Genomic DNA, 13,240 nt, shown 5'->3' with positions numbered 1-13,240 from the left:
CTCTATGCACACAAACAATGTAGGATTCTTAACTCGCCTGAGCATGTTGCTACCATGTCCTCACGCACACACACACACACACACACACACATCATTTAACAAACCTTTTTCAATAGCTTTTGGCAATTTCATGCAGTTATTACATCTTGAGCAAATCGTTAAACATCCTTTGGTCGTAACACGATACATCCCTCATTTAATTATGCTCCTAAATACCACTAATTTACCCCATTTTCTTTGTTTATATACCTGAGACCTACTTATGGTTCGTTCTTTGTGGACTACAATTCTTGTGTTCCTTTCCTCCGGTTTCCACGCTACCTGTAATTTATTAAAGCAAACAGTGCGGCGGATTTAGAGGCAGGCCCCCTGTGCGTGTGCACCTGAATCTGCACCTACAGACGCAACATCTGTCCCCCTTTCTTAAAGTTTATGTGTACTTATTTTTTCCAAATGTAAATGACCAGGCCCTTTTTCTCATGACCTAGTATTTTTCCGAGGATTGTTGGGAGCGTCTGAGTCCTTTCTTCAAACAGAACAACCGAACCCTAGTGAGAGAATTATATCTCCAGTTTGCTGGGCTCTGGAGAGCAAGTTTTTAAGGATAAAAAAACAGTTGAGGAAAGCACGGAGGGTTGTTTGAAGACATCTTGAACACCCCGAGGTTATTAAAAGGGGAAACTCCACCGTGATGTCTGAAGTTGAATGGGATCAACACCCACCGGTGCACCTGGCGCGCTGCGTATGTGTGTGTATGTGTGTGTGCGCGCGTGTACGCGTCCTTCCTTGTGCAGAAGTGTGTGCTTCTTCCTCCCAAGTTATCAGTCCACAACCAGACTCCTCGTGGCCTGGGAATGAGAGCTGCTTTAATAGTCTGCATTTCTTTAAAGCTTTATTGCTGTTTTGCTGTGGTGTGCAAAATAAGGTGGATGGGATTTCCTTGGGATTTTTGCCTTCATGGAACACAGCACTTCCATACACCTGCATAGACTTTATATTCCTGTATATAGTCATTTTCATGATGTAGGTCTCAACTGGTTCCCCGTCTTTTAATGGTCAATATAAAATGTTTGGATTGGTATGGACTGCAGGAAAAATATATCAGCTTTAAATAGCAGTAGTGCACAGTTCTAATTAACATCCACATTTGGCCGGCCCTTTTTTAATGACTTTTTTTTAAGAAGAAGAATTGCAATGCTAGCAGCGTGGGTCCATTTTTTTTGTTTCCTGTCAGCCGGCGTCATTCACATACAGTGTAATAGGAAATAAATTGGGGCACATTTGGAAGGTTTACGCTTACAGCTGAGAAATGGGATCACAGCATGAAAGAGACCAATTGAAACCAAGGAAAAGTGACAAAGAAAAGGAGGGGAGGAGTACCTGTGGTATTGATTGCTGTAGGGTTTTTACTGGTGTGATTGATGGAATTGAACAAGGTCACAACAGAAGGATGGAGGACAATTTACAGCCTTAGTTCAAGAGATTGAGCTAGCTAATGCATGCAGCTATTTGTTTAAATATAAAATCCCTTTGCCATTCACATATATATCAATAATAAGCTGCAAATTAATTAATGAATTAATGAATTCAGCTTTTAGTGGACACAGACACATTAATCGTGGGACCCTACAGGGTCTCTGTCTAGTTCTTGTTAAGAGCTGTTAAATGACTGTAGCGGGTTTGTGTATTACTTCCCTGTCCCTCTGGCCCGGATCAGGTGATGGGCCAAACATTTACAGCATAAAAAGCAAAGGAAGGCGTAAAATAATGTCACTGCAGTCTGTCTTGACTGCGGGTCGGTTTTTGAAGAGCTTCAGCTGTCTGTGAGCTATGAAATTAGCATTTATATTGTGCCCCATGTGTGCTGAAACACGATGCATGGACATGATGTAAGGCTGATGGGAGGCCAGTGAGGTGTGGCGGTTTTGAGGCGTCAAGGTACTGACAAACGGATTTCATTTGAAAGATTTACACATTGCCTCCCTAACTATCTGAAAGCTTTAAAAGCATTTTGTCTACTCTTGTTTACTTCTTAGAGGACAAAAGGGGTCTTAGGGCCTAACTACATGATACCCTTAATATTAATGGCAATAATTCCCGAGAATAGACAAAAAACATCAATCTATGTGAAGTGAATAGCTCAATGTTACTTGTGATTATGATCCAGGCAACAATTTATTTTACAAGCCAAATTTAATTATAAAATTAAATTCCTATATTATGAATGTGATTTCTAGGAGGCAGGTTTGGACTTTACACGCTATGAACTCAACTGTTCCAGTGATGCAGCAAAAAGAAGGCAAACTGAACTCCCCGTCCCCGACCTCTGTATACAGCCAAAGTGGTTCCTATGATAACAGGGAAAGTCACAGTAACAGTTTAGCCCCCTGATGGTGCACCAAGTTCTCAAATGTTGATGATTTCAGTAGACATACTATTTTTGTGGCTTTTGCTGTGAGGCAAATCAATTGCCAGTCAGCCAGCAACCGTACAAATAACTATTTCCAGCTGTGGAGATGACGAAACTATTTCAATTCGATTCCAGTTCTGAAAATATGCACCACTGCTAATGATTCACCCTCCTGGAAGCTGTCACGGCGCCTTTGATGACTTTTGCACATGAGTGTAGTGAATTACACGCACCCCGCTGTGCATATTTCTGTCAACACACAAAGTATAGCCGACAATCCCCCGAACAAGCTGGTGGTAAAACTAAGATTTGTGAGCTACTATATATCTGGCATAAGCACATGAGCTTGGTTTTAAAACACCAGAGCTTCTATTAGGGACAATAAAAAAAAAACAGAACTAAAAGAGTGACAGCAAAGTAGTACATAAGGGCGTCTTTTTTATGATGCAGTGGAGCCCGGGCCACCGGGTTGACTGTCGCATCGTTTGAAAAACAGAGCAATAAGGGGGGCTCCAAAATATATAAGTACCGGGGTCTTTAAATCTCTCCACAACGTCAATTACATTACAGAACAAGACATGCATAAAGAAACTGTTGAATGGAGAATGGAGTTCTCTAAAAGACAGGTTGTAAATAGATGTGTGTCCATTCTTTCGGGAATGCAAAAATATTAAGTTCTTCAAAGCAATTGTTAAACGTCATAAAGATATTTACTGTAGTAATACAAAGTTACTCACAAATTCTGCAAATCAAAGTCTAATACATTCTGACATTTAGCCTCACTTAAAAAGACCACATACATTTTCACAACCGTGACAGTACAGTACGACCTTGTCTCGTGCATTGTCACACTATCGTTTATAAAGTACCGTTGGCGATGCAAACCATGTGTGTCTTTCAGGAGAACCCGTATGTGATGCTGCGTCCGAACCACCAGGAGCTGGAGGGCAATGACCGCTACGAAGGCTTCTGTGTGGACTTGTTGAAGGAGCTGGCCGATACTCTAAAGTTCAAGTACCGCATACGGCTGGTGGGGGACGGACAATACGGGGTCGCCGGAGCCAATGGAACGTGGACCGGCATGGTTGGAGAGCTCAAATCAAGGGTGTGTAAAAAAGGAAAAAGAACACATGCACGGCTCTTAAACGAGCCACAGAGGCATAAATGATGGTTTTTAATTTTAATCACATCATATACACATACGAGCACACCAATGTCCAAAGTACTTGTTTGAGGATTTAATAAACACAAATAGAACAAAAGTATCATTCTGCTTTCAGCTGAGTTTCCAGCTTGCAGCTTTCCCTCATGTTGTACACACATTTTTCATTCAGCAGTTCTTTCATCTTTGGTATTTTCTAAAGCAGTCACATTTCGTCGGTGGCGTGTTCCCTGTCAGCTCTTCTGAACTGACCTTGGGAGACTCTCCTCCTGCATCGGGCCATGTCGTTGATGTAAAATCTCTGGGTGAGGTGTTCCACTCCTCCAGCGACGCTGTGGCTCTCAACCCTCAGATAAGGTTATGCAATGCTCAGTTCACCCTACACGACTTCAGCCGAGATTTCCTGCCCACCTCTTAAATCCCTCAGAGACCAAAGTTGACTTGGACAAAGATGAAATGCCCGAAGAACTTGTGTTGCTGGAAAAAGGCCGCATGTCAAACTGCTGGTTAAACCTCGCATCAGAGGAAAATCAATTGCGTTCACAAATTGGCCCCTGTTCTAAGGACACAAAGTCAAAGCATCCCACGAGCTGAATCCAACTGCAGCTGAAAGTGGGCAACGGGAGGCTTCACTCAGACGACCATCCACACCTCCGGGCGCTTCGTGGTGAATTAGCCTCTTTCGGGCTGTGGGAAGAAGCCAGAGACCTTGGGGAGAACCCACGCTGGCACGGGGAGAAGATGCAAGCTCCTCACAAAACGGGCTATTTTGTGAACATGTGTGACAAAAACCCGATCAACAACCATCATGAGCACAATGGAAGTTGAGGAGTCCTTTGAATAGAATGTTGTGTTCCCTACAAAATAATATATGGTATCATTTTCCCTGTCACTTCGTGTGTATCCGTGGCGAAAGGGTCTCATCTGGGATTCCTCTCGGGTCTTGTAGCGTGCAGCCCCCTTGTCGCCCGAGAGTCATGTAGCGTGAAACCCAAAAGGACTCGAGTGGCCACGATTACAAGACAGCAAGTTGTGTGGCGTTAACAGTACAGCGATCTGACAACTTTGAAAGTTGCGTAGGGTCATTTTGGCTTAAGGGAGCCGAGCATTAAAGGAGGCATGGCGGGGGGGGGGGGGGGGGGGGGGGGAAGGCTTGGGTCTTGAAGAGGAAAAAAGGAATGAAGAGAAAAGTCGCTCCTAAGAGGTGATCCGTCTTAATAATGTGGGCTAATGGAGGGCAAAGCCATTACGCATGTAAAGCAAGGCGTGGCGGCTCTTCCTGATGTCACAGCCTGCCGCCGCCTTCACCCCCTCTAGGTCGCCTGCAGAAGGCCGACCTTCACGAGTGCCGTGGTTAAAGTCAACGCGTGGTGGGGGGGGGGGGGGGACCAAAAATCAAGACGCACTTCAGAGACATTTTTTTTCCTCTGGATTGGGGTATAGCTGGTGGGATGTTCGATAGTGGACAGAAAGGATTGAGCTTGTTTGGGCAAAGGCTTATATGGCGATGGGGAAGATGGCAGAGTATAAAAAGATTATGACAGATAACAAAGGAACAGCCCGGGTTGCAAGTTTAATGGATAAGCTGAAAGGATATGAAATATCTACTCTGCAGCAGCCAAGGAGGGCGGCCGGAGGTTATTCGGGACAACAGATACCAGTGTCCCTGCCAGTATGATTTAGATTGAACAATATTTCACTGTGTGAGGGTGATTAGTTTGACGGGTGTCCAGGCAGCGTGAGCTAACAATGAGACGTCATGCCAGGAGGAATCCTGACTGTACTTATAACTCTTAGTACAGGATGTCCTGGTTCCTTAATCCACCGTGCTGCAGTTAGAGAACACAGAGGCATCTCCAAAGACTAAAGTAAAATGCTACATCCTAGGGGGGTAATGTTTAATTCATCCCTCACATTTCAAAGTTTTAATTAGACTTTTTTTTTTTTTTTACCCAAAATGATTGAATGCAAGTGGATACGATTATGATGCAATATTGAACAGCTAACATTACCGGCATTTTTTCTTCATGAACTCTAGAAGGCATAACAGCAGGCGGGCAAAGGAATCCAGTAATCATTATTAATGTTCTATCTTCACATAAATATTTCAGAGGCTGTTACGACCGTGTGTTCATTTTTCAAAAGATCAGTGACTTCCTTTGTTGGAATTGCCGAGACGGTCGTTTTCTGCACGTACAGCTTCCTCCCGGGACTGGGAGCAGGCAATCAGACCCTCTAACGACGGAGGCAGGAAAAAGGACGAGGAGGAGGCCGGGCACGGCTGGTGATGGGAGGTCAAACCCTGCAGGGGACAGTAGGCCTACGTGCGGAAGTGGAGGCCGGGGCGAGGTTAAAGAGGAGGACGCAATACTTGGAGCACAGACGCAGCCAGCGGGATTGGGGCCTTCTAGCTGAGGCTGTACACGTCTTCTGGTGGCATATCAAACCTGCTCTGAAGGTTTGGGAAAATCATTAAAACAAACGTCTGTTTTTACGTTTTCATGGATGCCGGATGTCGCACTCCCCGCTTCTCTTTCCTGGAGATACAAACAGTGTTTTGTGGATTTTAAATGGCGTCTGCAGGGCTGCGGCACAACCACTCCCCTCTCCCGAACACATCCTCCCATTCCTCTCTGTCTCCCCCATCGTCCTGGTTCTCCTGCAGCAGACGAAGAGCCACGCGTTGCTGCTTTCACTCTTTGCTCCTCGGGGAGGTGAAAAAATCCCCTGTAGTTGCACTTTGCTGGCCTGTATTATTAGCAGGAAGCTGTCCAGTATTCAGTGTACAGTGGCCATTTCTATGTGGGCGCGTGCGCACGTGTGCTACTGCTTTGTCAAGTGATTTGTCCTGACAGTGTTCCCTTGGCCAGCCACAATGGTTACCCTTAGCGCTCTTCTGCCCTACAAAGAAAGACACACACACATAAACACACAAACATGCTCAATTATCCTCACCCCAGATAGAGCTATAGATGGACAAACAGCCAGGAGATAATAAAAAAAAAGGTCACCACTGGGGAATTAGCATCTAGGGGGCTCACGTGTTATGCGATCTTTTCAAGCTCTCAAATGATTGGTTATGAACTGATGCCACGTCCTCACGGCTGTGGTCAACATGCTTTCGACTGCGTGTTCACAAGACTTGATTGCACCCGCTCCCTGCGTTTCAGAAAGCGGACCTGGCAGTCGCAGGCCTCACCATCACGGCAGAGCGTGAAAAGGTCATTGACTTCTCCAAGCCCTTCATGACCCTCGGCATCAGCATCATGTACCGCGTCCACCTGGTGAGTTGCCAGTCCTCCAAACACACGCGCACGCACTCCAACCAATCCAACTGGCTCTCACGCAGCCTGTGATGCAGCCTGTGATGCACCAGCAGCAGGCTGTCCGATTTCTCTCTTTTGGACCTTACAGTCTGTCTCTCTCGGGTCCGTCCAAATCCTTCGGCAAGCTTCCATCTTCAGCCTCTTATCACCTCATTTACCTCCTTTATTTCACCTGCATCCTCTGAGTGTTTTCAAGGCTGCACCCTCACCTCCTCCTGTCCTCCTCCAACTCTTAGTCTGTCTTTCGTCTCGGTCTTACCAACATCATGTCCATTCTGTCCTTGCAAGTCTCAACTTTGAATAGTGTCCATGTCATTTCACTTCTCCTGTTAGCTCATTGTCAGCTTCTGTTGCTTTGCCCCCGCCCCCCTCCCCACACCAGATGGCACGTTTACCCCTGTGAACTTCCTGCATGGGTTTGGCCGTCCTACCACACACGCAGCCCCTTCCAAGCTCTGCAGAGAGTAAGCACGAGCAAGATAAACTGAATCAGCAGCAGTGCAGGTGGAAAAAGAGCCAAATGTTTGCAGAGTCACTGGCCCATTACTCAATAGTCCTCCACCAAAACCCAAGGAGATACACAGAAGAGGCCTTTTTTTCTGGCTCCCATCTCCTTTGAATCTTCCTCTTTCTCACCTTTCCATAATCTCCACACAGCACTAGTTGGTGTAGCAGGGAGGGACTGAATAGAGCACTCACAGTAGGTAGTGTAAATAAAAAAAGAAATCACCTCTGGATGAGGGGGCAGACTGGCGGGTTGCAGCGAGAGGTTGTGCCATGGAACCCACGTCCCTTGTGTGTACGGACTGTGGATCTGACAAGACAAGTGTCCCCCCTTTTGTCTGTCTTTAGCTGTTGCTCCATGGTTTATGAATGCTTGTTCTACTCCCTCATTGCCCATTGGCGCTTCCTCAGATCTCAATCAAAGTAGTCCCTCAACGTGGTTCAAAAATTCAATATTTGAATTTCTGTCACTGCACTCGTTTAGCTCTAATCCAACGACAAGTGATCTGTGGTTTCTACAAGGGGCTTTGCTGCTTATTTCAAACTTTAAAAGAAAACGTCTAATCAATAAGAATGGTGAATGCAATCAATTAAAAGCTGCCGGTTGAGTATTAATTACCGTCAGTTATCAACCATTTCTACTGCCTGTTTGTATTTATTCACATTTCCTTAGTTCTAATCTCTCTCTCTGTGTACACTGTCCCTCCGCAGAGGCTACAACCCAGGCTCAGAGCATTATATTTTCATATTGTCCCATTTTGTGAAGACAATATGCCAGGAGACATATAAATACATAAAGATATTCTTTAAAATGATCACAATCGTCCTATTGGATTATTGCATGGGCTGAAGGGAATTTGCTCAACCAAAGTCAATACGATCTCACAATACACGTCTTCAAGAATTGAAATCCTAAATATGACAACTGATATCACATGTCGGAAATGATGAAGTGAGGACATACCGGACCATCATGACTGAAAGTCCATTGGACCTCCACTCCACTAACTCTAGATTCTCCAGCGGTCTTGCCTGACTATTTTGTTGCTGGTTGTTGGTTTGCAATTATGTACTATAGTGATGTAGTGCTTTGGCATGTGGTTTCAGGCCATATAAATAGTCCGTTTAAATGAATTAGATTCCTCATAAAGACCATCACTCCCGTAACATTCATCATCTGTATGACAAAGAGCCACCACTGCTGTAAGCCCAGACTCCCAACACTCTGAGGTGCGTCGTATCTGTGGCAGCTCCATCATCCAAACACTTCATCCTTCATTTTGCTACTGTAAGTAAACTCATTGTGCATTCCAGAGAAAGAGAGAGAGAGAGAGAGCGCGGTGCTTAGTTAGACACAGCGGCTAATTAGGGGCGAGTGAAAGCCGTGTCAGATTCAGCAGCTGCCCTGAGGGTACAGCGTAGCATATGGAGCTTTATTGACTCTTTGGCCGCACGCAACCTCAGACGAAATTACACGGTCACAAACACATGTAGCCGTGCGCATACACACACACACCTACACACACATTTTTCCCACGGTACTGCACAGTCACAATCATCTGCAAAACACACAAACAGAAAGCCAGACTCGGACCCTGGAGACAGCAGGATGTTGCTATGAATATGATGACTTGACCTCTGCCAAATCAATTGATCTCTACCGATTGCACCTGCGGCTATCTCCTCAGCAGTAACAGCTGATCGCGTCCAAGTCTGAAGCGATTAGAAAAAAGGGGACACTGTATCAAAAGAGCCCAGCAGAAAAGAGAGGAGGTGGGGAGGCACAGGGATGGAAACAGAAAAGAAAGGGACCACAGATAATAAGCAAGAAAACAGGCAGAAAGAGATGTAAACGGGAGAGAGTTAAAGAGTTGAGAGTTAAAATGAAAATGGGAAGTCTCCTTCGGTGAGTTGGTACACAGGCAGCCTCAGGAGACAACAGTGTGGTATGAATACCAAAAAGTAGGATGACTAGCTGAAATCCTTGACTGGATAACCTCAGCAGCTCCTTCACTATGCGATCCCAGGAGACGGGGCGGTGCATTGAAGGAGTGACAGTGGGAAGTTGAGACCGAACGAGGGCGGTGCAAGGTAAAAAAGGGAAGGAGCTCTTTGTGTGCAAGAGGAAAACTCTCTTTGTTGACACGTACTCAGGTGGTGAAGGATTCTCTCCAATCTGCTGCGCGCCTCCGACGATCAATCTTCCTCACGCCCTCCAATCATCTTAACGTGATGATAGACCTTTAGAAAAAAGGACTCCCACGCCTAACGAAAATAACTCAAACACGGTTTACCTATTAAGAGCCAGAGCAACGTGGCATATGCTGCTGCTCTACACCCATTATTGCTCATTGTTCACGTTTAACATCTTGATTAATAAGCATTGCTTTTTGTTTGTCTGTCTGGTCATGATGTCATCATACCGGATCAGCAGTAGTGGCTGGGTTTTCCTCGGCTATCTTTGCGGCGTCACCGGTGCTCTCTGCGCACCCTCGGTCGCCCGAGCACGCACTGTTCCTGCGCTGCGGCAGATGACTGACAGCACAGACAGCTGCCGACAAGCTTTGAAATACAAGCACACACCAAACATGTCAGCTTCTGACAGTCTCTCTTGAACACAGACTCACCCTCCAAAATAAAGAGAGAGCAGACCACCTATAGGAGCTCAATGTTTAAACGATGATCCCGGGCCGTTTGACGGGAGGGTATTAGTAAATTTGTACATTTTAGCACTCTGAAGTTAAATGGTCACCGTTAACCTACAAATGACTAAATCCGATCAATGTTTACATACATAATGTATTAATTGTGAATCGGCTCACCTGGGCCCTTGTGCTCTAAATGCAATGACCCGATCCCAAACCCAATGCAAACCCGTCCCCCTGAAGGATCTCCCAATTCATTAAAGGCGGTCTCTGTGGTCTGGTTACGTAGTGGCCCAACACTGGAATGTCAATTTATTAGTTGGACACAAAAATACTTTTTCCCGTTGAGTGGTATCGGGAAAGAGATGTTTCTGTATTTTGAGGCTATTTTCTTTGTTGAGCTGAAATAGTTTAAACGCCCTGGTTTTAATAATTAGGTTCTCATTCATTCATTCGTTGTTTACCGCTTATCTTGGGTTAGGTCCTAAAAGTTGTAGAATACACGAGTTATATTTATTTTATGTCTTTTCTTAATGGCTGGACTGAGGGTTAACAGGTGAGATTAAAGAAAACCCCAGGGGGCGCCCCGTAATGCAGAAGAGCCAGGTTATTCTAAAATAACATTTCTCTTTATACATAGGTTTCAGCTCCCAGCTCTATGCACAGTTTTTTGGGTGGAATAAGCCTTAAACCTGGGGGTGAAGATGTTTGTAAAAAATAAAGTTTCCAAAGACAATACGCTTTAACACATTAAGGATACATCCACACAAAAACAATACATCATGTGCAGTCCCCAATTTATCTGAATGTCTGAAAGCTCATTAGTGTGTCTCCTTCCGTCTCACCATGGATAATTTATCTTGCTATTCCTGCAAACTTCGTCATTGAATGTTATAACACATATTATACCTCACAATTCAAGATATCCTTGTAGCACTGTTTTTTTTTTTCACTTTCTCTCCTCCAATTTTTCTCCTCTCTCTTAATTTCTGATCAGCTCTTCGGCACCTTTAAGATATCCACTAACCGCGTCTTTACGCATTTCATTTTAATAATAGCCCCTCGGTAGGAGCTTAAGATGCAGACACACGGGGCAAGCATTTAACAAAAATGCAGTCAGCCTGCACCAAACTGGACCAGCAAAGCGGAGGACGCACGTCAGCAATTACAGACAAATTCTTGGTTTGCTTTATCTTAACAAATGCCCACCAAAATATGTCAACCCTCTTGCTGCAAATTACATTTGTGTGGGCCTCAGAAATGTGTCACTGCAGTATTTCGGCGTGCAGGACGTTCCAAAGCAGCCACTAATTGAATATTTTTGCATGAAATCCATTTAGGCTTGTTCGGGTGCTCCACAGTGCTCTTCATTGACAATAGTAAAAACTTGGATGGAACTTGGAAAAAGTTGGAAATCTTTTCCTCTATTCAACTATGTTGATGCCCCTGATATCCACCTTCTTTTCATAGTAATTAGCAAATGGTGAACGCGCATTTGTGTGTAAACGGTTAATATTCCCTTGCTTGTATTCGGTCTCGACTATAGGCTCAAAATACACATCCGAAATGTGAGCCTGTAATTAACGCCCATGTAATTAACATGTTTAGTTAATAAGTTGACCTTGCTCTCTCTACTACATACAATCTTGTGGAGAGTGCAAGTGATGCGTGTTTTGACCTATCATGATTCTTTGATTATTTGACTTATTACTCTATCGGGTGTAGTTTCACATCAAAGCACACTTTATACCAATTAATAGTAAACAATAGGCAAGTACTAAGTTCTCATTTTATTTATACAGCTCTGTGATCTGTTGACAATTCATGAGAGATTTACTTTGTGCATCTGAATGTTTACATGCAATTCTGATTCATATAATTAAATTGTTATCAGTTAAGGACACATTCTGGTCTATCATGTGAAAGCACCTTTATTTACTGTCACCTCTTTTCTAAAACAGAGGAAACGGCAGAAAGTGTTGTTTAAAAGGAACAAAATTAAGCCTTTGGCCAAACAATAAACAATGTATTCATCTTTGCACATTGTGTGGGTGATGCTTGTTTGTTTTTGTATGCTAATTTGTTCAACTTTGCAATTAAGTGCTTAACCTCTTGTTCAGGGTGCCCATGGTTGGTTGCGTCTTGGGGAATTGAGCGTGGGCTCCCAGTGGTCTGTTGGGCCTGTAATGCTTTAGACAATTGTACCGAGTGTTTGTGTGTCTGTGTTTCAGGGACGTAGGCCCGGCTACTTCTCCTTCCTGGATCCCTTCTCCCCGGGTGTCTGGCTCTTCATGCTTTTGGCCTACTTGGCTGTCAGCTGTGTCCTCTTTCTGGTGGCCAGGTAAAAAGCTCAACACTAAAAGACGCTTTGTACAGATGGTGGGGGGGGCGGAGGGGCGGAAGCGAGAACAACAAGTAAGACAAGACAAACAAATGGACTAGAGAGACTTCAACCACAAAAAGTCTGTTTGGGGGTTACACATAAAAGGAAACGGATGTTTGTTCCCTTGCCTTTCTTCAGTGTTTTTTTTTTAATCTATTCTATCTTCCACATGCAGGTATAAAAATATAAGTTGTGTCTCCAGCGTCATACTGGCCCCTGCTGGTCTCAGAGAGAAGTGTTAATAAGTTGCACTCTTAAAAAGAAACTTAACTATTAACACCTTTGTAAATGTAATGTAAATATGAGTCCACAGAAAGGGAAATGGACTACCTGCGGGGGTTCTGTGGATAATTCACTGTAATTCATTTCAGTGATGTGATTTAATCATGACAATGCGCTTGAAATATACTTTGTTTTCACCAACTTTTGCTAAGAAAATAATTTCCTCTATTGTCAGCAGGGCCATTAAGTTCTCTGTGATTGCATTTGTCATTTCCAAGAAGAGATGTATTTCAAAAGCAAATCGATTTGTGAAGAACACACTCCAGGAGACAAATCAATTGCATATCTACTAGTCTTTGTTGTTGAACAGGACGAATGATGTAATGTACATATGAACATGACAGTTCTTGTATTAAGCCTGCATTAGACTTGTTATTTGTTAATTTTAGCGGATTAGAGGGAGATTACCCCTCACTTATAAGACGGAGATTGTTAAACGCAACAAGATTGTCAGAGAATTTCAGCTTCCTGCAATGCCTTCTGAACATACCAATTACATTAGTAAATTGGTATTACCTTCACCCCCGC

The 13,240-nt window shown here is 44.1% G+C and overlaps 1 protein-coding gene across 1 annotated transcript in view; it reads left to right on the top strand.

The window, feature by feature from the left end:
- The window catches only part of grik4 (glutamate receptor, ionotropic, kainate 4), a 200,086-nt gene that overhangs the window by 180,591 nt on the left and 6,255 nt on the right, over window positions 1–13,240 (top strand). Inside the window, exons 13-15 of the mRNA XM_062561160.1 lie at window positions 3,312–3,515; window positions 6,743–6,856; window positions 12,279–12,388. Coding sequence (XP_062417144.1) covers window positions 3,312–3,515; window positions 6,743–6,856; window positions 12,279–12,388 — 428 coding nt within the window. The remainder of the gene's footprint in view (window positions 1–3,311; window positions 3,516–6,742; window positions 6,857–12,278; window positions 12,389–13,240) is intronic.

The sequence above is a fragment of the Pungitius pungitius genome, chromosome 3 (assembly GCF_949316345.1).
Source record: "Pungitius pungitius chromosome 3, fPunPun2.1, whole genome shotgun sequence".
NCBI lineage: Eukaryota > Metazoa > Chordata > Actinopteri > Perciformes > Gasterosteidae > Pungitius > Pungitius pungitius.
The sequence above is the reverse complement of the archived record's forward strand: the minus strand, read 5'-3'. Positions and strand labels throughout refer to the sequence as shown.